We start from the raw sequence: 25,530 nt of genomic DNA on the forward strand, positions 1-25,530 counted from the left end.
TTGAAGTCATAAAGGGCCAAATTCGCAAAATCAGACGATTTGCCACTGCAAAATGGCCTTTTAGTAGTTACCAAACACACACTGCAATTCAGTAACACAGTAACAAATGGCAATTTGCATTTGTGACTACAAACCAGTAGTTTCAATGAGAGCCCCATAGGTCCAAAAGGAACAATTTGGTTGGTTAAGTGTTATTTTCAATGTATGTTTGTGGACTTGTTCTTGTCTCGACCACGGAGTGGGAATTGAGGAATCAGTTATGAGTCTACATTCCATGAACCTACAGCATCATGTTGTCAATTATGTAAGGGGGCGGATGGGGGTGGGGGCCACTGAGGTTTGGCCTGTGGGAGTGACAAAGGCAAAAGAGTATTATGACAAGTGGCCTACAAACGCATTCACCCATCTACAACTTCATCACCGGGAATGTCCGGGGAACAGCTACCCCTGGACGGTGCCACCTACTATATTTCTATTTGAGGTGTAGACAGGCCCATATCGCTTACCTACAGGAAACTCACATGCCTGCTACGAAGCTCATTAAAATGCAGCATAGATGGAAAGGCCACAGTTTTGTAACCTCCTACTTGACATATGGCAAGGGGCTCCTTATCTGGGTGGTGACGGTGGTCTTGATGAACATAAACCGCTCAGATGTAGACCAGGGGAACCCTTACCTGGGTGGCGCCAGCAGACCAGTTTACTTTGAACAGCAAAGTTCAGTATTCATATGATATGTGGTTGTGGAGGGGATTTTTGATGGGTCACCAATCACCCTCCTGGCGCTTTATGCCCTTAATTACAACCAGCAACAGATCCTGACAAGCCCGCTGGTACATGACCTGACGGCTCTGAGTATCTGGGGCAGGGATTCTAACTGTACATGTGATATCCCTGGGCAGATCGCTCCCAACTGGGGACAGCCAGGGTCAGAACAGCACACAAACTGAGGGACTGGCTCACACATAGTCAAATGCAGGACATCTGGTACTCCATGCACCCAGATACGCGGGAATACTCCTTTTTTCCCCTAGTACACCAACTGCACACTAGACTCAACCAAACCCTCTCCAATTCCCCTGTGGTGCCTTAGGTCGAATCTACTGAATATCAGGGCAGAACACTTTTCAACCACAACCCCCTTAAAATGATGGTACAGTGGGGCAGATGACATGCACCAATACCCACCTGGTAACTGTATGCGCCGGCGCTGCAGGATGAGGTCTTCAGAGACACCAGTTACACACATAACACATTCTGAGGAGAACGAGAGGACTGCCTCAACTAGTGGGGATTGAGTGGTACCCTTTAAGGCGGTTACCAGGTACTTGAGCACCAAAACCAAATATGGGGTGAAGTATGCATTGCAGCACTAGATTCTAGAACTTGAAAGTGCTACAAGGGCAGGAGAGATACAGGCGGGGTGGCTACTAAGACTAAAGATGACATAATACCTCTCCGACAGGAACAGAGGACAGCAGTGGCCAGACTCAGACAGGTGGATTATGCAGAGTACCTGTCTAGACAACATGCAGAGGGGACTAGGGCGGACTGGGTATTGGCATGACTACTGAGGTTAGAAGCCCCCAAATCCTCCATAAATGCTATTAGATCCCCAACAAGGGAGATACTGAGTACACAAGTCAACATTAACCCTGGTCTTCTTCGATTACCACACCTCACTCTATGGGCAGAAGAGGGATTGGGGAACCCCCAGTGCAAGAATACTTTGACGGACTACCTATCCCTCTACAGCGCCATACATTAGATTAAGCGCTGTCTGTGGAGGAACTTTGTCTTGCACTAGACCAGACAGCGCATAAGAAAACCCCTGGAATGGACAGGCTCCCAGTGGAATTTTACTCCACATATAAAGCAACCGTTGACCCAAAACTCCAAAGGATGTATTGACAGGCCAGGGAGGAGGGAACCTACCGATGTCCATGCAAGAAGCAATAATCATAGTCCTGCCCAAGCTGGTGGAGACCCTCTAAATGTGCACCTTTACAGACTACTGTTCCTCCTAAATACAGACTACAATATCCTTGGGAAGGTCCTAGAAAATACTGCTGCTTTGCCTCCCCACACTGGTCAATCATGATCAGAATGTTTTTATTCCAGGGTTGAATACAGTTGGAAAGTAAGTTCACTGAACACCGACGATGCGCTAGTGTACCTGAGGGATGCGGGCAGATACTTTCCACCGGTGACAGAGGCCCTTGAGGACTTCGGTAGGGCCTCGGGCCTTTGTCTGAATAGGGCAATGTTCCCATGCATAGCCTCCCACATTCAATCACTGACACTGAAATGGCGCCCAATACCTTCTGGTAGCCTGGCTTGAATATATACCACTCTGATGGCAACCTCATACAAGAGAACATGGGAGTATTGATAGCCACCATGCCCAGCTCTCTGGCATTTTGGGGCTCCCTCCCACTATTACTTATTGCAGAGTGGCAATTTCCAAGATGCTAGTGCTGCCCAGACAGAATGCCAATTAACCTACCCGAACAAGTCTTCAGAGACCTAGACTCTGTTCTTTCAGACTTGATTTAGGGGCCCTGTCAAAAGGGGTAGCATTCCATAACCTATCTGCACCTCTCGAACAAGGTGGATTGGGAGCGCCTAACAACAAACTTTATTGCGTGGCAGCTCAACTGCAATGTCCGCTGCGTTAGCTCTGCGTTGGCTCTCGGACAGCATCAACCCTGAGCATGCAAATATACAAAGAGACTTATGTGATTTTGAGATATTAGATTGACTGATGGATCTATGGCGGATGCCCTGCAGTCTGGACGGTTGATCATGATTGCCAAACGTTGCTGGCACAGGTGCATCTGACCATGGGCGGCCTGTTGCCATAATCGCCGAGCTTACTTTTGTGGGCCATACTGGCCCTCTGAAGCTGTCCGAGAATCACAACACCAAACCATGGAAAGAGGGGCTGGACTCCTCTTGTCCTTTACATTCATAAAACCATACTGAATTTCCAGGAACTACAGGAACAGTACAGCATCGATGAGAGACAGTTCTTGTCCTATAATGCGCATGCAACTACAATAGGTACAGAACAGCAGAAAGAACCGGAGCCCTTCCCACCTATGCAGACACTATTTACACACCGGAATGCAGACAGGCGCTTAGGATACTGTACAAAGCGCTGTCAGACACCAAAATCACAATTTTCCCAGCTCTAGAGGATAAATGGGCAAACTCTACAGGCCAAGTAATCACAGACTGGGTGGAACACCACACTACAAACCCCTGCCTGAAGTATACCCAGTTTAATTATCTACATCAAACCCACTTTACGCCAGTGTGGATCTACTACATGTTCGTAATGGTCACTATCAAATGCTTCCATGCCATGTCCAGAGGCAGAAATACCACATGATACGGACATGCCAAATTATTGAACAATTTTGGCCAGTGGTGATGTTGGACCTGACGGACATAAATGGGGCGGACATTATCTGCTGACCCACTGAAGTGCATTCTAGGCATATCAGTGCGCACATGAAAAAATAAGTACGCAATAAAGTTTACTGACATGGCAAACATGTTAGCAAACTGACATATAGCTATGACCTGGAAATCCCCGATGCTTCCACGATATGGTGCTGGCTACAGGACCTGTTGAATGGATGACAGCTGAGGTCGCAACTTGGCACACTCTAATCAAATGTCACGAGGATGTACCACAAAGAGATACCTGGGACCTGTATTTAGAAAAGCTGGCACCTAAGATGGACAATAGGCCCCTGTGAGGGATGGGGCGCACTCTGATCCCCAATGCCTGGTAAGCCATGGGCCAAAATACCCATGTTGCCACAAGTACATGGGTCACACACTACTCACCTGGTGACTCACTCTTCCTCCCTTTCCTCGACCCTGCCTTTACCCCTGTTGGGAGCAAAACAAGCAATAAAGGCGGCTATGGAGAGGTAAAATATTTCTGTCTCTAATGTCAGTAATATTAGGAGGGTGGTAATTTTCCCTAATGCTTGCAACTATTTCTTTTTTTAAGGTAGTCCTACCAAAGCATGCATTGAAATACTATTTGATGCAATTCCATTTTTGTTTATTACTAGTGACACTGTCCTTACTATAAGTTTATCCTCTAATTTCCATTTCCTTTTTTTGGGGAATTAATTTAGTTTTCTACGTCTTATATATGGGTTGTAGAGGACAGAAAATAGATATTTTGTTTTTGTGATTTAAAAAAAAAAAAAACATGTTTACATTGCAGCTGCACATTTTGACTTGTATTGTGAATGTTATCATTACTTCATTTTAGAAGATGTGTTTGTTTGCGTTTTCGGTCTGTTTTGTTTTGCTCTTAGCACACTTGCCTTTTGTAACAGTCTTCTGAGAAGAAAAAATGTAATAATTGTGTTGGTTCAACTTTTAATGTAATATTTTTAATGTAAATTTTCATTTTAGTGTGGTGATTCGGTTACAATACTTAAAGAGCTATGCTGTACTGCCATAATTCTTTATCATGAAGCATTTTTTGAGCATGTGGCATTTTTATACTGCTTTTGAAATGGAAAAGCATTTTATTTGTTTACTGCTTTTTAAGTTTAATTTGATTGGTTAATTGGAGAACAGCTCGAACTTTTTTGCGCCATTTATGATAAACCCTCAGCAGTGTTTTAGTAAATTGAATGTACATTCATTTTAGTCTAACCTATTTTCATGTGTGTATATAAATGTAATGTAATATCGTTGGTTTTTTTATAATTAGTTCAATTATTCACTGTTTGATATTTTGTTTTGCATGATTTTTGTTATGTTTCCTTAGTTTGAATGTGCAGGTGATATTTGTAATTTATGTTTGTTTACAATATTGTTATATTTTGGATATTTTTCCGGAATATTTTTGTCATCAATATTTGTGTTTTTACAGTTTAAGTATAGAATAAGGTTTATGTTTATATTTTTGGCTACACTTGTGTAAGTGGATATTGTTTTTCTCAGTATTGTGTCATTCCACCAATGTTTGTAGCAACTCTATGTGGCCACCTTGTAGGAGGCCTCGCCAATTGTGCCATCCCTCTAAGTGACCTTATCATATCAGAATTTAGAAAGATAAAGGAGGACAAAAAGAAAAAATGGGGATCCCATGTGAAATTACAACTGATAAAGAAGGACAAAGTCCCATCTTTTGGAATGCAAAGATATACACAGTACAGATAGATTTAGCTCATCTAAAATAAGCTAGTCAATCCAATTATTTTATGTCTACTCATCAAACTTTCAGCCCTAGCAATATGCTGTAGAGGCTAAAGCAACAATACACGCATCCAATTTCCCAACCAGGCATCCAAATGCATCTACAACCTACATAATCCTAAGGTGCACAAAAGTTGGCACAAAAGGTGCTCGTTAAAAGTAAAATTATTAAAAGCGACAACTGATGCAATCGTTCATGCTAGCTGAAGAACAAGTCCTGGAAATATTATGCAATTTACATAGATCTAGTCAGTTGAGAAATTGAAGATTACAGACCTACTGGGAAACAAAAACTCCCAACTTTGGGCTATTTTATTGACTACTTTCCTTCATGTAATCAACTGATTTGTCAACTTGCAAAATCAAAGATTTGTTGTTTGTGTGCAGTGGAAAATAGATTTTATGCCAGTGTCAAAAAACAATTTAGGAATGATCTGTCAGTGTAACTTTGCGCAGTATAACTTTGCACACATGCATCAAATGCACATGAAGCTGCAAGAGTAGCTGATGCAAAGCTTACGTTATGAATTTCACTTTCTTCACTCAGTTGCTGATTGTTTTAACATCTAGGATTGGTCTGTAATATATCCGTTAACTTTTAAAGCTCAAAGACAAGGCTTTCCCCATTTGCTTCTTCTACAGATTTTACACTTCTTGTATTAGTCGGTCCTGAAGGAGCTGCTTGGGCTTTTCTGGTGGAATGCTTATGTTAGGGCCTTTTGCACAATTCTCAGTAACTACTTATCCAGTTTGATATATTACCACTTTATGAGCTAGTTTTATATTTATCTCTTACCTGAGTGGCTAGCAATGAAGAGGGAGAGATTTAATGTTTAGTTTTCCCTGATGACAACAATGGGTGAAACCTTTATCCCTTGAGCTGCTTTTCACATTAGTACTCTGTGCTTTATTTTTGCCGAAGCTCCTTTTGTTGCTAAAAGGGGTCTGTATTCTCTGGAAATTGTAGTTTTGTCTGTCAATTTATAGTGAAGCTTGCTTACAGCTTTTCATTCTTCTAAAGCTACACTCTTTGATTTACATACCTCAAATTTCAAGCAATGAAGCAAAATTCAATTTCCAGGAAAAGTTAGGTTCATTGCCTTTTGTTGAACACCAATTATCAAGCCTGTATGTCTCAATCAAGATGAGCAGTGCATGGATACTTCATGAAAGTAGCCAGGGGCTGCCAGGCTTGAAACAACAGAAGCTGTGCTTACAACTTGATAACATACTAAAAAACACTGGTTGTGGGTTTCTTGAAAAACCTATCTTCTATCTCTGAGTAAATGCTATGCTTGGCAAAGAATCCCATGCTTAAAAGGGAGGGCGAATTCACTTGCAATTTTCACTGTTGTGACCTATGAGTTGTATCTTAAGGCCAAGTAAGTCACTCTTCTTTGGTGTACCTTCTTGATGTGTTCTGAATATAGCTGGGGAGTCATTTCCAAGGAAAACATTAATTTTTTAAGGCTTTCATTATTTAGTTAATGCATAGGTAATTCTGAGTGGTTTCAACAAAGTCCCATGGTGTAGCGTCTCAGAAATTATTGCAGATCTAGTCTTTGATGTTAACAAGGAAATATACAATTTTGCTACCATGTAGGCTAATAAGTCATGCAAAGCTAATGTGTCCTCTACAGGACAGGTTCATGACGCAGATGCCGCCGACAGTAAATATGAGAACATGTCCAATATAGGTTCCGCATTTGTATCTTTAATCGGCATACAATCTCTTCTTTGAATATCACTCCTATACGTTGCAGGTATATTGAACATCCTTGTAAATGGATAGCTAACTGGTATATTCCTAGTCTTAGGTATTGCATTACACAGATCATCCCGTGTTTCAGGTTATTTGTATCAGGAAGAGTAAAAAAAATGCCCTTATCTTAGGTGAGGACTCCCTTGGGTCAGTTCACATCCATTTTTGAATTTCATTCCCCGGCTCTGTATGTCTCTTGCAAGTGACGTCTTCGGGCACTCTTTCTCTAAACATGGGCCTATCTCACTGGTGATAAAAGTGGAGTTTCTCCTTCAGGAAAAAAATCTTTTATTGCGAAGTATAATCTTGTTCTTCACACTGACAGCTTAATGAAGCAGTGCTCAAAGACGAATCTCTCAAAGTCAACAGCTTTGACTGCAAGTTGTAACACTCAGTGGTGCAGGAAAGGCTATGCTGTATCACAATTGCCTTCTTTGTTCTCAGCAATGTGTCTCAGTTTACCTGTCCTCGAATCATGCTATAGATAACATGCCAATTATATCATTATTGCACTGTCCTATTGCAAATCTGGCCCTAACCCCACATTCAGGAGGATACTGGCTTGGTCTTTTCACCCAACTGCTGTCAATGAAAATTTTACATAAGGGCGATTTTAAGCTTCGGTAGATATCCTAAATAACAAATAGGCTTCCAACATCAACAACAAATAGGCTTCCAACATCAACAATCCAGAACCAATTGGATTCACTCAACTGACAGCAACTCCAAGTCACAGAGCAGCTTGGTTTTCACCTGCAGCCTCACCACCTCTGGCTTAGTCATCACACCCATGTCATGGTCTGATCACTCGCTGGTTACCTTAAATTTGTTACCTAACTGTAATAACTTCCAGGCAAATAAGTCCATCAAACATAAGCCATGCTGTGCTCTATGTTTTGTACAAGAATGGTGACCTCAACCAGGTTCTAGAAAGCCATTACCAGTTGTCAGACTCATCCACTAGTGCCTTTGGATCCAGAAAGCCTCACTGAATCACACATCAACTCTGTGGCTCCACTACAATGCAAACAACATAAATGAACTGACAGGCATTGAATAAGTTCTTGGGCCCTTGGTGACCCTAAAAAACATAAGGATAAACTGGCACAACGGTGGAGGAAATAAAATTTAGCCACAGACGGCAAACACTGCACATCCAACATAAGGGCTTACCACAAGGTCATTAAAAGCCCCAAAAATGTTATGCATCCTCATTTAACCACGTCCCAAACTTAATAAAGGAGCTTTTTACAACCTTCAGAGAATCAACAGATCCAGCAATCTTTAAAAAACATCACAATGACCTCAGAACAACTATGCAAAAACGCTCTCACCTTCCTTGAAGAGAAGAGGCCAAATGTGCAAAGCTCTTTGCATTCACAAAATCTACAGTTTGCAAAATCACAGGGTTGTGGTCGCAAAAGTGCTTTTCAAGAGTCTGAAATATTTTCCAACTCATAAAAGGCCTTTTGCCTTCCTTTCCGAATTGCAAGTAAGGGGGCATGGGAGGGGCATCACCCTCCTATTTCCGGATCTGAGAGGAATGTATCAATGGTTTAAAAACAAAATTGTGGTCACAAACCACTTCTCAGTTACCGACGACCGAGATGGGATGGTAACTGATTTGCTTTTATTTCCTTTCTGACCAAAGCCACAAAATGAGAGGCAGGGACTCATCCTTCAATTATACTAGTCTTGAGTCAACGTTAAATTCCTAACATTCTTGAATTACTCACTTGCCGTTGAGGGATTGGTTGTATAGACTGATTTTGCATCTCTAGCACTGTGTACTGACTACTGGTCATGAGTGAGCACTACAAAAGTGAATAACAATGCAGTTTTGGAGCTGTTGTTTAAAGTAGCATTGGTGAATGTCCTCCCAATAAAGGTGTTCTTTATCGGTCTCCATTTTCTCTATACTGTTAACTTCATAAAAAAGAATGTAAATGGAATCACACAACCCTGCTTTGCTGAAGTAGTTTTTCTTAGTTTTGAGTTACATTCAGAAGAAAAATTATAATTTAATTTTGTCTTCAGGTATCCATGACTTACAGCACACGAGGTTTGATGTATCTACTCTTAGGACCTAGTAAATTCTAGATGAAGGTCAGATAGGTCTTAATATGTAAATCCATAGACTCTTAACAGGGCATATTTTCTCAGTGTTAAGATGTGTAATCCTCTGACTTACCTTATGAACATACTCTTTACAATAACAAGACTTCCAAAATGTAAGGTTTGTAAAGTTTAAATAAACAACAACCGGCAATGACCACATGACATGGAAGAGCCCAGGTTTTAAGTTGTTGTAGCAAAGCCAAAATAGTCCACTTATCTACTTACCTATCCATTCCAGTATAACAGGAATAGCCCTCAGATTTGCGTGCAACCAACATGTAGGTGTTGAGCCATTTAAAGTAAGCATGCCCCCACGGAGGCTGCAGACATCTGTGAGCAGTTAAAGTTGGCACTAATTTTAAAGAAACCAAAGACGAAGGGAACTTTCCCAGAGATGTTTACATACTTTACTGTATGTATTTGATCTTCAAGCCTGGCTTCAAGAGTTGGCTTTCAGCCTCTCTCCCAGCATCCCCACTTAGTATTTTTGACACTACAGACATTGGAACTAACGCCTCTTCAAAGCCAAACTAACATTTCGATATGCTTGTTAGCTTGAATGTAATGTTGCAATGCATCTTTGTCAACGAATCAAATGCAGCAATAACAAGTATTTGAAAGTAACAATTATTTTTTATATCAACAAAAACTTACTCTGCTTGTTTTGCTGGTGGAGTCATTGCCTCATGAGTATACCAGTCAGGTACAGAATATGCTACAGGCAATGTTTTCCTTGGTGCTGGTGTTGCTTGTTTCAACAAATCTTAAAGACATGAAGGCAGAAACAATTTCAAAAGTAGCACAACATTATTTTACACAATATTTACCCCACCATCAACATCACAATAAAATCCCTTCCTGACAAGCATTTTAATGATTTTATTAACTATCCATCACCATAAAATGTCTTTGACTTGAGATACAAACAAAACCTCTCCCTCTCTAGAGATCATCTAGTGTGTTTCAATGATATATATATATATATATACACACACCTCCATAATGAGCATGCATGGTATGGTATTATCTGGGGAAAGACGATAATTGCTCGCCTACTCAGAGTAAGAAGAATCCCTAATTAGTCAGCAGGACCAGAACAGATTACAATAACATACTTGTACTACAGTTTTTGATAATTGCACAACTGTTTCTGGGATAGTTGTTGGTATTTGAAGGGTTAATAATCATAGTAAATAAGGTTGTAAAGCATGAACTATTTTCAAATCTACCCTCCGACCTACCATTAAGCATACCCACTTCACACCTCTCAGTTTACGCTCAATGTTCATTTCCTTCTTGAAGCTGTTCACCCTTATGCAACTTCAGCACAAAAGTCCTTACATATAGTGACTTTTCAGCAAAACTGTGTGATGAAATGTAATCATTTGCATAATATAATGAGGGTGATAGTTGATAGTGGGGTATGTTTGGGAGTGATCTAAATTCTACACTGGGATAATTCTACAATCGGATTACATTTATTAAATTCTGAATATAAATCGAAAGAGCTGGGTGACACTACAGAAGGAACAGTAAATTATGCACTAAATCATGTGAGAAATTTTATGTTTTGAGAAAATATATAAATAGGGTGCAACTTGGAGGAATATTGGTTTGATTATAAATGAGTCTACACATAATTCAACAGACAAACTACTGAACCAAGAGGAAATTGCAATAACACGAGAAAATAATAATGGGTACGTAATCCAGTAGTGTTTTGTATGCATGAATGTAACTGTATTTGTATATATGTGCTATTTCTATGTTGTGTACCTGGACAAAAGGCAGTGGAGTGCTGTACACAATGAAAGACAAGCATATAGTCAATTAACGATTGGCGAGGCAGCTGGTTTGTGGACTATTATTGTATTGTGTTGTAGTGTTCTTTAAAGAGAAGTGCAACTTCAACTCTTTCCTAAAATGGAGCAGCAATGGGATGATTTTAATGACAGGGGGATGTTAGTCCAGATGTTGGAGTGCATACAGGGAAAATGCCTGCTGCCTTGTATTTTCTTTTTTACAGTCTGCAGTCTAATGGTGTTCTGGTTGCAGATGGGATGCTGATCTTGTGTGCTGGTCGATACTATCTTGGTGTGTATTCACTGATGAGTCTCATGCATGAAGATTGTGTACTACCCTCTTCTGACTTTATAGTATCCCCAAAGCCAGACATCTACACATGACTGCCCACAATGAGCCTATTAGAGTCAATAAAATAACAGATGACTTTGAAGATATAAACACAAGCAAGGTAAAAATCCCAAATTAATTTTATCTTCAATTCTATAAACGGTTTCAGCCATCTTAGCTCCCAAATTATTCAAAATATATGTGGAGGCATCAGAGCTGTATGAAGTGCCAAAATCATTTTGAAAAGCTAAAATCATATTTTTACTAAAACCCAGTAAGTATCCATATTTGTGTGGTTCTTATAGACTTCAACCCACAAACAAATTTAGAAAGCAAAGTCATCAGAGAGGTACAAAGACAGACACACCCATCATATGCAGTCACTTGGGCAAGTGAATCATCTAGTTTCAGCCTGAGATGATTAAGTAACGTATTAGATGTGGGTGACAGAAAAACTAAAACAATAGTGGTCATTTTGGATGCTGAGAAAGCATTTGATTCTATATCATACTATATATATATATATATATATATATATATACATATATATATATTATATGATTGATTAAATCTGGAGCAGTTTGAACATTTATGAACAGTTCTAGCAAATGTTTATATGCCAACAACAAACCTATAGTCAGTATTTAGTATAATTTCCATCAAATATGATTTGAAGAGTGATAGTCATGACAAATGCACAATATCATCACTGCTTTTTGCATTAGTCACAAAGTTATTTGCCTAATTACTTTGCAGAGCTGTAAAAAAGTGGAATATCATCAAGTGAGGTATGCTCTGTAGTGTTCCTTAACGTAGGTAATGTCCTGCTTTAGCTAGATGATCCAAAAACAATTTATAAAACACTTGGCCTATCACAGTGATTTGATTTGGGATCATTTTCAGGATAAATTGGTCCAAATCAAAGATATTTTCTCTGACTGTGGCTATTCTGAATGTGATAAAATGGACATGACATTGAATCCATGGGGAAAAACACATATACTACTAATGAGGAAAATATCAACAGTAATTATCAAATGTGATATGCCTTAACATAAAAATAAATATGTCTTTCCTTTCCTTTTGGTACCTTGAGGAAGGCTGACATTATTAAGATGCTTAAGAGACCCAAATTGTTGCATTGCTTTACTAATGTACTAGCTACTGTCCTCTTCTCTACTTATGTCTCTATGGGTTATGTGACGTTTACTACTTGGCTATCCCTGACAGGCTGGCTTTTTTAACCAATATCTTACAGTCTTTCCACTATTCAAATGCTATGGTAGCTCTGTAGCACTACACACCCTTTGTTCTTGAATGTTAAAGTTCAGCACCTTATAGACTCATACAGGTGTGGGCATTTCATCTCTCCTACCCTTACTGGCCCAGGATACCCAGTGTTAGGACTGTTGCAGTGCAGTGTTTTACGTATCCTACATCATTTGTCAGGCTCCATTCAGTAGTAATAATAATAATAATAATAGTTAATTTTACAGAATCAACTGTGAATTATTACAAGTCATATCTGTTAGAAATTGGGTCTCCAGCTGGCAGAGGCATGTCCCCTGTCCAAGTCAAATACACGCCCTAAATCAACCTGAGTTCACCCTCTGGTAGCTTGGCACAGAGCAGTCAGGCTTTACTTAAGAGGCAATGTTTAAAGTATTTGTGCAACACTTAAATTACAATAACACAGTGAAAACACCACAAAGTGACTCCACACCAGTTTAGAAAACTAGAGGTTTGTGGTGAATCCATTTTAGCCCTTACTGGGACTCAGGTGTTTAGCTAAGACTTTGGCTTGCAGGCCTGGGCTCCCATCACCTAGTAACATTTAACCTACTTAGCTTGCTCTTTTTAGTCCATTTATTTTTATTATTTCTTTTAAAATGGCTGCTGTTTGGTTATAGAAATGTTTTTGTCTGCATTATCAGTGCCAATCTGTGAAGGGGTCATTATCAGCTTCATGATCAGTGATGTACGTAGGTATTAACATTATGTTCCTTTCTCCCTGACGTGTGACAAAAACATAATGTACGCTTGTTGAGGAAGATTTATATAATTGCTGCAACAAGTCTGCATCCTTATCAGTTGTTTGGGAACATATCTGAGTCAGGGGTTCTACATGATCTGTATACATACATCTCACATAGACAAGGTCATTAGAGGGATTTCTTCCAGATGCCATTTACACTACATGTCACCTTGCAGCAGAACTCAGCCTTGTGTAACCACACAGTCTGACCTAGAGACCTCATTCCATGGCAACAAGGGTTGGGGGTGCTTCTCATGGACATGATACTGGCAGATTAGGTTTACCATACCTAGCTCTCATTAGGTTAGAGATTAAGGGGGTCATTATGATCCCCGGCGGTTCAGCCCGCCATGCCGGCAGCGGGTGAAAAGAGCGACACTGGCATGGCGGGCTGAACGCCATATAAAGAACACATGGAGGGCCTGACGGTGGAGGGAATCATTATCCGACAGGGCAGCACTGATGCCCCTCGGATAATGATACCAACTGGCACCAGCCTTTCCCTGGTGGGTTCCCCCGCCAGGGAAATGCTAGCGGAAGGATGTCCGGGCCCCCCTGGGGGCCCCTGCACTGCCCATGCACTAAGCATGGGCAGTGCAGGGGCCCCTGTGCAGTGCCTCATCACGCAGGTCACTGCCCGATTTACAGGCAGTGATCTGCGCGACGGGTGCAGCTGCACCCGCCGCACAGAGGCATTGACGGCGGCTTCATGTGGAGCCACCGGCAATATCCCGACCATGCATTCTGCTGGGCCGGCAGGCGGAATCAATGTTTCTGCTTGCCGGACCAGCAGAATGTACATTATAGGGCCGGCAGGATCCCAGGGGGGCTGGCGGTCAGTTAAATGATCGCCAGCATGAACACAGCGGTTAACACCGCTGTGTTCATACTGAGGGCCTAAGTTCCTTTTGCTAGGAATTTTACATATCATGTTTATTGTAAGATGGTGGGTTTTTTTTGTATTGTATTCACAACTCTCATCTTCACAATTATGCTTCTTTTACTGTTTGTTATCCTAATCATTGCAGCTCATGAATCTATTGAAAACTCTCCTGCATCTCCTTCATTGCCTGTGTGTGGCTGAGACTTGTTGCTAACGTGAGAAAAGCATAGCTTCCGTTCTATCACAACTCCCCAGAGTTGTCGCAATCTAGAGTAAGGCTGCCAGAAATCACCCTTGCTTTCTGAGTTTTTGTGAGGTACTGCTTGTGAGCAGGGAGGGTTGAGCCAACAGTTGCGACTTGTTGTTGGAGTGGCTTAGTCACCTACAAACAAAAGTGCAGTCCAGCTACGGCATGGCGTCACCAACGATGGTGTTTTTGCACTAATTTATGAATATCCTGACTATCTCTGTCTCACACACAGCAGGTACCCTAAGCACCATTATACGGAGAAGTCTGTGGTCTTAGGGATAATCCTCCTCAGCTGAATAGGGAGCACCTAACTAGGCTGTAGATTGTTCAAGCTCGAACTCTTAAAATGACTTTCTCCCTATTTGGTGTTCCATTTCAGGAAATGTCAGACACGCACTAAAACAACACTTAGAAGCCCATGGCTTAACAAATGAGGGCGGGCATCACAGTTATAGTAGAAGCTCATGAAGCTCACCAAACAGAAGCCTTCTATGCATGGGTCACCTTTCCTGAGGAAGATGACAACACATACTTTTCACACACATATAACAGCGAACGTACTGCAGCGGTACCTACCAAGCTTACCAGTATTTACAAATACTGCTTTCCTATCAAGACATCAAAATTGGTATAATGGCTCCCTACCACATGTAATACAACCTGTGAGATTAGGTCTCTTATGTAATGTCGGACCAATGTGGCCTAAGTTTGTCACATACACACCACACCCTAGCATACAGGCAATGTAAATAGCTGATGACATACTTTATAATGAGCTAGTACCACTATACAGGCGATTAGTACAATACGCTATGCTGACCTTGAATACAGCACAGGCTTTAACAGCTGTTCACCAATTGGCCATTACTGAGATTAACCCGCAAAAAGTACATTAAATCCTGGGCAAGGTACCCACGAAACGTGAGAAGATGCTGTTCCGGACTGTACAAAAAACTAATCAGCTGGAAGCTGCGTTTCCCCATACGGGAGCCCAAGATAAATAGAATTCTCGCAATGTGCCTGCCATTCGGAATGTTTCCCTCAGTGGACGAATGCACCACATGGGGTACAGTCTTCGCTGATATTTATACTACCATATATAATACCCCGCCACTTGCTAAGTTACCGGAAGTGTTAAAACAAATTCAAAATTAGCGCAGAGCTGCTCCAGCCCTAGATTTGGGGATCAAACTGATGTGTAACTTTGACACAGTCTCCTCAATAATACTAAGTACCATTAAAGGGGACGCATAGTGCTGGCTACACGCCAGCGGCTCCGGGAGATTCCACAGTTGGAACAAGAACGTTAACTATTGAAAATTGTTTCCCAAACCTGTGCTATTATCGAACGGGATAGTTTTGGAGTCAAGCTGAAGAAGCTTGAAATTCAGAGTAGCAACCCTAAGGACGGTACTAAACAAGAACTGGAGGATTCTAAAAAACCCTGGGATAAACAAAAATAAAATAAAGACAGGCAAAGTCAGAGAGCAGACAGACCCTCCACGTCCGGAGAGCTCCGAAAGGAGATATAATCTCAGAAATAGAGAAACTCTGAAGGCTCCTCACAGACATATTGATTCACGTCACTCTGTTCCTTTCAGGACACACCGGAAAGACGGAGTGAGAGAGTGGGCCAGTCAGAACAACGTCCTGACTACGTGAAACAGAAGAAAGAGTTACAGCGATCTTCAGACAAGAAAGAAGACAAATCCTCACAACAAAAGCCACAATTAAAAAGAAAAAGGTGGCAGCAATTTCTATAAAACATGGCAGCAAACTAGAGAACATTGCTCAAGAACAGGACGTGGGCAGCTACCCTGCTGTACAGCGCGGAAGAAGTCACAATGTGTAGCCAGAGTCCGGAAGATCATCTGGATGCGACAGCAACTAACAACTTTCTTGCAGTCGAGACTGCGGACAAGCACGTTTTCCCACCCAATAAGGTTTATGATTTAAATATCCAAATTGAGAGAGACATAAAGCGCACCATTAGTGTAATTTTTGGGGAAGAACTTAATTTGTGATATCCTATTGGCAAAAAGAGACTGGCTACCCGAACAACTGCGCAAGCTCCCACATGGGGAAGATGTAATTTTGCCTTCTATCTCAGATCTTGTTCCAGAAGTGGTAGAAGAAGTCTACACTGTTGACTGGGCTTTGGGGTAGGCATCTGTGCTACACCGCAACCACAAAGGATGAGATGAGGATTCCCCCTATTATGTAATACCTATAAAGTCTACACCTCAGCCCCAGTACCCTGTTAAACACGAGGCTAAAGCACCAGTGAGCGAGATCCTCACTCAGCTTGAGTACCAGGAAGTAGTAGAGCCCTGTGTCTCTACAATGAATAACTAGTTTCCCTGTTGCAACACTAGACCATTCATATAGAATAGTTTTAGATTACAGACACTTAAGCAACTATACACACACAATTGCAATACAAAATACACAGCACTGCACCAATTAACAACACAGTGCATATAAAATGCAAAATAACCTTGGATATTTCCAACGTTTCTTTATGCAATCGGATCATCTTAGGGTTTGCAGCCCTTGGCTACAAATTCGATTTCAAGAAAACTAAAATAGCCTTTTTCAGTGTATTGTTCCTGGGGTACGAACTATCAAATGAGGGCAAGAGCCGGGCCCCGCACTTTTTAGAAAAATTTGTTCAACTTCATACACTGAACACAAACAAGAAACTGTATTCTTTACTTGGTTACTTTAACTTTGGCAAAACTTACATTCCAGATTATGCGTAATGCAGCAAACCATTTTATGATTTAATTCGCCCAGATTTCTCAAGCAGACACTGGACAGTTGAACACACGTGCATCCTTGCAGCAAGGTATGCTAGAAGCAAAACAGTTACCCACACACGTGACAATAAAACAAACTGGGATATCATAATAATTGCTAGTGCCATTGGGCTCACCTATGTCACCTTTAATGAGGGCGACACGGTGCCCATAGAATATAAATCACATTTACAAAACAACGCTTTGCACCCACAGAAAAGATTCTGACTGCTATACCGATGGCTGTCATTAATGCGAGGCCACTTGCCCAAGGGAAACACATTATTGTCGTTATCCTTTGCCGGCCTCAGAGGCTGTCACCAAAGCATTAAATCCACGTTGGATTCAATGGGCAAACTCCCTGACTGCCCCTGATGTTGATTATATCTTTGACCCAAAAGTTCAAACACAAAAATCTCCCCAGTACGAACAGGAGTACCCCGCACCTCATAACATCTTGCCACTTGACAGATACCAAACTGTCATTTACACTGATAGTTCAGCACAACCAGTTGTAGATACAAAACATCACTACTCAGCCGCTTGCGCAGCCCTGAGTGGAGTGATGAAGGATGGTATATTCCACCCTCAAAATACCTACACGCAGACCCTAGGGGACTGCGCAGCACAGCTGGCTGAACTTAAAGCTCTCATCTTGGCACTGAAACATACGGATCCAGGACACCTCCCATTGATTGTGTGTGATTCGTATTATTGTGCCCAGTCCTACAATGATTATCTTAATAATTGGTGGTAGAATGGGTCCAGAGACTCAAAGGGAAACACACCATCAAACACAGATCTCTGTTTGGGAGGGTGGCTGATCTTACGGATAAGCTACCTAATGCTCATGTAGTCCATACACTAGGCCACCAATGTGTAGGAGTACACGGTATTGGAAACATTCTGGCTGATGAAGCGGCCAAATCCGCAGTTGCCACAGCTTCTGTTCCTGCAGTGGCGCGTTCTCATACGAGATTGGATAATGAAATTCAGGCTGCTGTGCAAGCTTTGGCTGAAGGCAAGCCTTTCCCTAAAGAATACCTTTAGGAAGCAGGCCTGGTGTGTGGTGGGTACCTATGGTACCTTATACCAGCTCCAGGTATCCCCTCTCAGTGAAGTGTAGGCAGTGTCTAGAAGCCAGGCTCTCTACATGTAGCTGTGGATGAGCAGCCAAGGCGTATCTAGGTGTAGTGAAAATAGGTAGGTTTGACCACTGACTTTGTGTTTCACCACTGTGCATTTTAGTTGTTCAGTGTTCACCCGTTGCAGATTACATTTTGTATTCAGTTTAGCTGCCTATTGGCTTTATCGTGGCATTAGACATTGCAGTCGAGACATTGCAGATGAGCTGTGTTTTTCCACATGGTAAACTAAGCTTGTGTTTCTCGTATTTTCTCTCACCAAACAGTTCTTGATAAGAGAGCACATATTTGTTGTTTTTCTCCAGTGCAGGGAACAGGTTTGCCTAGGAAGGGGAGCCTTGAAAGGTTGGCCAATTTTCAACGTTTTTCTTCCAACTCTGACTTACAGTAGCCAGCATTTTTTAATATTTTAATCTGAGAGGGGAGGGCCTTTCAGAAGGCTTTTTCCATGATTGTTTAAGATATAAAAGAGGTGGCTCTGCTCAGTAGCGAGGGAATTTCTGAGACCTCGGTCAGGATTGGACGTCAAATGCCTGACACAGACACTTGTCCTGTGAGGGTGGATAGCTCTTTCTCACAGTTGAACAGGGGTTGTCTGCTTGCTGGCATGAAAAAGATGAAGAGCTTGGCAGGCCCTACCGTGATGAATTTGTACTTTATCCTTTGCTTCGCAATTATGCTATAATATAATCACATATATTTGCTGTGTACATTGCAGTTGAAAATCATATTGATATATTTTCCTTTTATTGCTGTGACTATTTTAAACGTGTGCTTTCGACCTACTAATCTCCTTCACTTTTTTTAGGAACCTCGTGGTGGAGTAATAATAAATGTCTTCTTTAAACTAAGAAATGCATTCCAGAGATTTTTGTCAGCTCGGTCATTAGTGAAAGCAAAACACTAGGAGACAGGCAAAGCTCATGCAATACCGCTGTAGTCACACTTAGTACTTACACACAAGAAAGAAAACACTTGGTTGTACAAAAATAAAAGGTACTTTATTTTTGGAACACAGGATCAGAACATACTAGGGAGGCAACCCTCAAAAAGGAGATAGGTAAATACACTCTATATATATATATATATATATATATATACACGCACACACTAAAACAGTAAGAGGCATAAAAAAAGATTGGAAAACTGTAAAATAGCAATAAACAATAGTAGCCGAAGGGGGAGCCCAAACCATATACTAAGAAAGTGGAATGCGAACACAGGGCCCCCACTTATCTAAGTAAATCATGTAGAGGGGAGCTGGGAGTACTAGGGAACCACACAGATAAGTAATGCAGTACCCCCCAGCAAACAGGAATGCAGGAGTAAAACACTGGATTTCCCCCAAACCACCCCAAAGGATTAAAAGAAGAAAAAGAAGACACCCAGAACAGCCTGCAAGGAACGAGCAGTGGATTACCGAAGATGGAGACCTGCGGAAAGAGGGGACCAAGTCCAGAAGTGTCTGTGGAGTGCAGGGGGAGTAGGAGATCCTACCCACCCAGAGGTACCTTTTGGAGTTGGTTGACGAAGAAAGAAGACGGGTCAGAACTGTAGCACAGAAGCTGGAGAAGAGTTCTTGATGTGTGCAAAAATTGCAGATGGGTGTCGGTGAAGATTTTCCCCCAACAAGCATTGGCAAAGGCAAATTCGCGGTTGGAGGAAAAGAGGTGCTGCTGTTGACCAGCAAGGTCCAGGAGGACTCTACCCAGGAGGAGAAGTTGCTTCCATGTCCCTGGAGGACCAGGAGTTGCAAGAGGGAGTGCTGAAGCTACACGTTGCCTGAAGTTCCCTGGAGGTGAAGCAAACAAGCCCTGGCAGCTTCGAAGGACGCGGTGCACGGGGTGCTGTCTTGCATGGAGTGGAAAGGAATTACCAGTGCAACAGCTGGTACAAAGGACCAAGGGAGACTCTCCGCACCACCACCCGTGCTGCAGGACCCTCGCCACCCAGGATGAGGGGAGATTCACGGAGCCGGTCGACGTTGCAGCAAGGTAACTGTGGTTACAGGTGGGAGATGCCTTCACATCAAAGAAGATTCCCCCTTCTTCTTCTGCAGGCTGAAGAGTTGCAGTCTTGTGAGGATGCACAGCCAGGGAACTGTTGCAAAGCTGGCAGGAATTCTGGATACAATGTTGCAGAATAGTCTTCCTCATGGATCTGCAGTTTGTAGGTTCCTGGAGGGTTCAGTCGCAGTTCCGGATGCCAGAAGTTGAAGCAGAGGAGTCCGGCTGGAATCCTGCAAGCTGAATCTGAGGGCCCATCCCAGAGGAAGGCCCTATATAGCCCAAAGAGGGGGCTTGGTCACCTAAGGTAACAACCTATCAGAGGGTGCCTCCGATGTCACGTGCCTGGCCTGGCCAATCAGATGCTCCCAGAGTTCCTTACCAACCTTGGAATCAAGATGGCAGAACCAAGAGACCCTCTGGAGGAGTACTGGCCACCACCCCTGGGATGGTGATGGACAGGGGAGTGGCCACTCCCCTTTCCATTGTCCAGTTTTGCACCAGAGCAGGGACTAGGGGTCCCTGAACCGGTGAACTGGTTTATGCACAGAAGGCACCAAATGTGCCCTTCAAAGCAAAACCAGTGGGTTGGGGAGGCTACCCCTCCCAAGACAGTCACACCTATTTCCAAAGGGAGAGGGTGTTACCTCCCTGTCCCAAAGGAAATCCTTTGTTCTGCCTTCTTGGGCATGATCAGTTCAAGCAGCAGGAGTGCAGAAACCTGTCTGATGGGTGGCAGCAGCAGGGCTGCCCGGAAAACCCTATAAGACTGGTGGTAGCAATGCTGGCAGTCCTCTAAAGAGCCCCCAACGTGCATGGAATCATACTTCCAATACTTGCAACAGTATTGGGGTATGATTCCGACATGTTTGATACCAAACATGCCCAGGCTCGGAGTTACCATTATGTAGCTGGGCATAGGTAGTGACCTATGTCCAGTACACATATAAAATGGTGTCCCTGCACTCACGAAGTCCAGTAAAATGGGGCTGGAGTTCGTGGGGGCACCTCTGCTAGTGCACGGGTGCCATCACACACAGGTACTTGCACCCTGCCATCTGGGCTGAGAGGGCATACTATAGGGGTGACTTACAGTGACCTCGTGCAGTGACCTGTAGTGAAACAGGGTGCGTGCACCCGGTTTATGCAGACTGCAAGGGCAGGCCTGCAGAACCCTTTCCACGGGCTCCATAGTAGTGGCAGAATAACTGCTGCAGCCCATAGGGATCCCCTGGAACCCCAATGCCCTGGGTACCTAGGTACCATATCCTAGGCACTTATATGGGGGAACAAGTAGTATGCCAATTGTGGGTAGAAAAGTTTAGTGGCAACCAAATTTAGAGGAGAGAGCATAATCACTGGGCTCCTGGTTAGCTGGAACCCAGTGAACACAGTCAAAAACACTGACAGCAGGTAGAAAATGGGGTAACCATGCAAGAAAGAGGGCACTTTCCTACATTACCCTACAAACTATTCCTACCATATCAGTGCACAGAATGTTGCCTTTGCGCCAATTCCTGGAATGGGAAATCAAGTTTTCCTCAAACAAGGGAAGAGATAAGATCTCATCAAAGCAGCGCATGAGGGTTTTGTATCGGCTCATGCTGGTGTCGCAGCCACAATATCACTCTTACAGAAACGCTTCTGGTGGCCGGGAATATACAAACAGACCAAGCAATCTGTCCTTTGACGTGACATTTGCCACCAAATAAAGGGCTCAAACATCAAGCGCCCAGCGCAGACATCCCTCTTAGCGTCCGATAGGCCACTACAATGTGTGTATCTGGACCATTGTGGTCCCTTACAACCTGATGGTGCATACAAATACATCTTAGTCGCTGCTGATTCTTGTTCTAGATTCCTGTGGGTATGGCCACAGAGGTTGGCTGACGCTCGAACTGTTATAAAGGATTTGTTGGTCTTTTTCATTACAGATGCGGTTCCCAATGGACTTTGTACAATGGCAAGGGCTATTGAATAGAGGGAAGTAAGACACACACACACACACACAAACACAAACACACTGTCCCTTAGCAATATGTGTACCCCTGCACTACACAACACACCATCATCCATTGCCATTCCAACACAACACAATCCGTATATCCCAAAAATACACATTGACATATTACTATGACACAACATACACACACCATTGACACTGCACCCACACACAAACAACAAAACTAGACACTCAGCTACATAAATACAATCACACACAAGCACAATTACACACATCACGACAACATCTGCCACACAACAATAACACTCACCTGAATGGGTCTCACAGAAATACAACACACACAACAACATCAGTTTCACATGCAAGTGAGACATATACAGACACAACCGTACCACCAGTTCCAGCTCCATCCACCTCCAACAGCCAACCCCCACACACATAACACACACATTCACAACAGCACAAACCTACCCGTATAGGTCCCCTGGCACTGCGCACACATGAATACCACTGTCCAGTGTGAATGTACCATCATATGGTGCCAGCATTCATTTTGGAATGAATGATGACACCACAATGACAGTTGTGTATGTGTGTGTGTGTGTGATACGTGTGCTGTGCTGGTGTGACCCCAGCCATGTGTGACATCATCATGTACCCCACATATGCATGTCACACAATTTGACACATGACTGTGACTTGTATATGCCTGCACTAGTCCTGATCTCTAGTGCAGTGTCCACCCAATGTACGCTGCAATGGGGCATCCCTACCTTTGAGTCTGGTGATGGGAGGGTTGTGTTGTCCAGTCAAAGAAGGGGGTAGAATGGGGGAAAAGGGTGAGTTTTCACTCCTCTCCCCCCCCCCCTCCCCACCCTAATCCACCAGCTCAGACATGGGGGTCAGACCGCCACTTTTTGTGAGGCACATCCCCATGTCTGGGGTTCCGCGTCAGCCACTTTTCCATCTCCTGACGTTGAAACAGGTGGTATTTCTTGGCAGAGACGGCGGTTTGAATGCAGGCTTTCATCTATGGGACCGCCAACATCTAAATATGGTTGGTGGACTGTCATGGCAGCGGAAGATGAAAGGTTGACAGAGGGACCATTACCGTCAAGATCTAAATATGGAAACAGTGCTTAGAAGTCACTAGTGGTCAAAAGGTTACGTAAGGTCGTGTGGGACTGGTGTAAATCCAATGTTCAGGTTGACCGTGATGGGGGGCATGCCGGCTACAGAACCCATGGAGTGTCCACTGAAGAAATACCTTGGATGCAGGTTTTGTTGACGTTGAGAGTTCACTGCGTTGCAGTCAAGTCACGCAAAGGAGGGTCCTGCATCGTTGTCAAGCTCCGTTGAAGTAATTGCAATGTGTCATCATTGAGCCGAGATGTGTCACCAGGCCGGGTAGGCTGTGGATCTGCTGTCATTGAGCAGCCTCTGCTTAGGCGGCGAAGGGTGATGTGGCGGAATTTCGCACTCTGTTGGAGCAATGTGTCGTTTTTTTAAGAAATCAGCTGAAGAACCCACATCTGAGGCACAGGACTGGATGGGGGGAGGGCACCTCAGGCAAGGGTAGGACTCACACATGGCAGAATCCAGCTGCACACAGTCTATGATGTCCCTAAGACAGCAGGAGAACAGGGGGCGAGCCAACAAACCCTTGGAGAATCTTGGCAGCAGGCCAATACAGCAAAGCAAGTAGCAGAGTAGCAGTCCCTCCTACAGCACAGCACACAGCAAGCAGTAGGTCAACACAGCAATGCAGTTAGCAGAGTGGCAGTACCTCCTGGCAGCACAGCAGTCCTTGGTTCTAGCAGAGTTCCAATTCAGTGGGGTTTGGGGCCCAGTACCTATACTCAAATCTGTCTTTGTAGAGGCTTTTGAAGATCACAAGGCCATTGTCCTTCCCTGGCTCCAGACACACTACAGGAGGTTATTCAGCTGTTTGTGTGGGAAGAGGCACAGGCCTATTCAGGTGTGAGGCAGTGCTAAGCTCCTCCCCCCCCATCAAACAAATAAATGGCCTGTCAAGTCACACCTAATCTCCCATTGTGTGTGGCTGTCTAGAGGGAATGCATAAAGCGCAGCTGTCATCCACCCCAAATGTGTATTCAGAGACAGATCATTAGAAATTAAGTGTACAGGACCCATCTGCCACCGGCCCACCAGCATAACAGCATACAATGCTAATTTTCTGGTTCGGGAAAAAGAAAAATGTTGGCGTATTCCCAGAGTGCAGGGAGAACATTCAAGCACGTCTAGAATATTTATTTTCTGCTTTTCACAAAGAAACAGCAGTTTCAGGGGGTTTGTGTCTTTAAAACAAACTGCGAAATCCAGCAGCGCGCGATGATATGATGGTCTCCCTGCATTACATTTTTGTCAAAAGTGTGCTGGTGAAAAATCCCCAGCAGAATGGCAGGGATCTCCAGGTAAGGTGGTGGTTCTCTGCTGCTGCAGAACAATGTCAGACAATCCACCAATTAAAGTAAACCCAATAAACACAATTTATGTGTCTGCTTCCACTTAACAACTGTAATTTCACAGACAGAGTCAAAAAGCAGCAGTATAGGTAGAGGAATGTGAGATGACTCAAAGTACCATTTTCAAATTTAAAGAGCTCCTAGAATCAGTACCCTATCCAATTCCTGTTAGCTGTAGGCGTAAATGAGGGTCCTTCTTGACCTTTATGGCTACATGTCAAGGACTACTGCCTTAATAGGTTCCCTCTGAATACTCTCTTGAGAACAGTCTGTAAATGACTAAGCTTCTGGATGCATCTGCACCTTATGTCTTAGAAGTATGAGCATCTAACGAGGCTAGACTCTGACTGCCTCTCAAAGAGATGGCTCTTCTTGCTTATAGTCATTTTTCATCATTAAAATCCTCCAAGGTGGCAGACATTTTCCACCCACGAACACCCATACAAAACTGTGTTTTAACACAGAACAACACATTTAAATTATTAGAAGAAAGCACGGAAAATCTAACACCACACCTTCTTATGAATGCCTACCCAAAAGTGGCTGTCTGAAAAGGTGAGTACAAAATGACAGAATGTATCTGTCAGCAAAACAGCTTCAATCAATCAATCATTTCTAAAGCGCGGCTAATCACCTGTAGGGTCTCAAGTCGCTATTTGTGGACGTGCTGCTCAACTGAAGAGCAGCACGCCTTGAAGCTTGCAATTAAATTCAAG

General features: G+C 43.1%; 1 protein-coding gene across 3 annotated transcripts in view; it reads right to left on the minus strand.

The window, feature by feature from the left end:
* C2_1H7orf57 (chromosome 2_1 C7orf57 homolog) overlaps positions 1 to 25,530 on the minus strand; it is a 238,286-nt gene that overhangs the window by 132,593 nt on the left and 80,163 nt on the right. For all 3 annotated transcript variants that reach the window (XM_069216108.1, XM_069216123.1, XM_069216116.1), the window contains exon 4: positions 9,770 to 9,878. In XM_069216108.1, the coding sequence (XP_069072209.1) occupies positions 9,770 to 9,878 (109 nt within the window). The remainder of the gene's footprint in view (positions 1 to 9,769; positions 9,879 to 25,530) is intronic.

Source organism: Pleurodeles waltl, chromosome 2_1 (genome assembly GCF_031143425.1).
Source record: "Pleurodeles waltl isolate 20211129_DDA chromosome 2_1, aPleWal1.hap1.20221129, whole genome shotgun sequence".
Classification (NCBI taxonomy): domain Eukaryota; kingdom Metazoa; phylum Chordata; class Amphibia; order Caudata; family Salamandridae; genus Pleurodeles; species Pleurodeles waltl.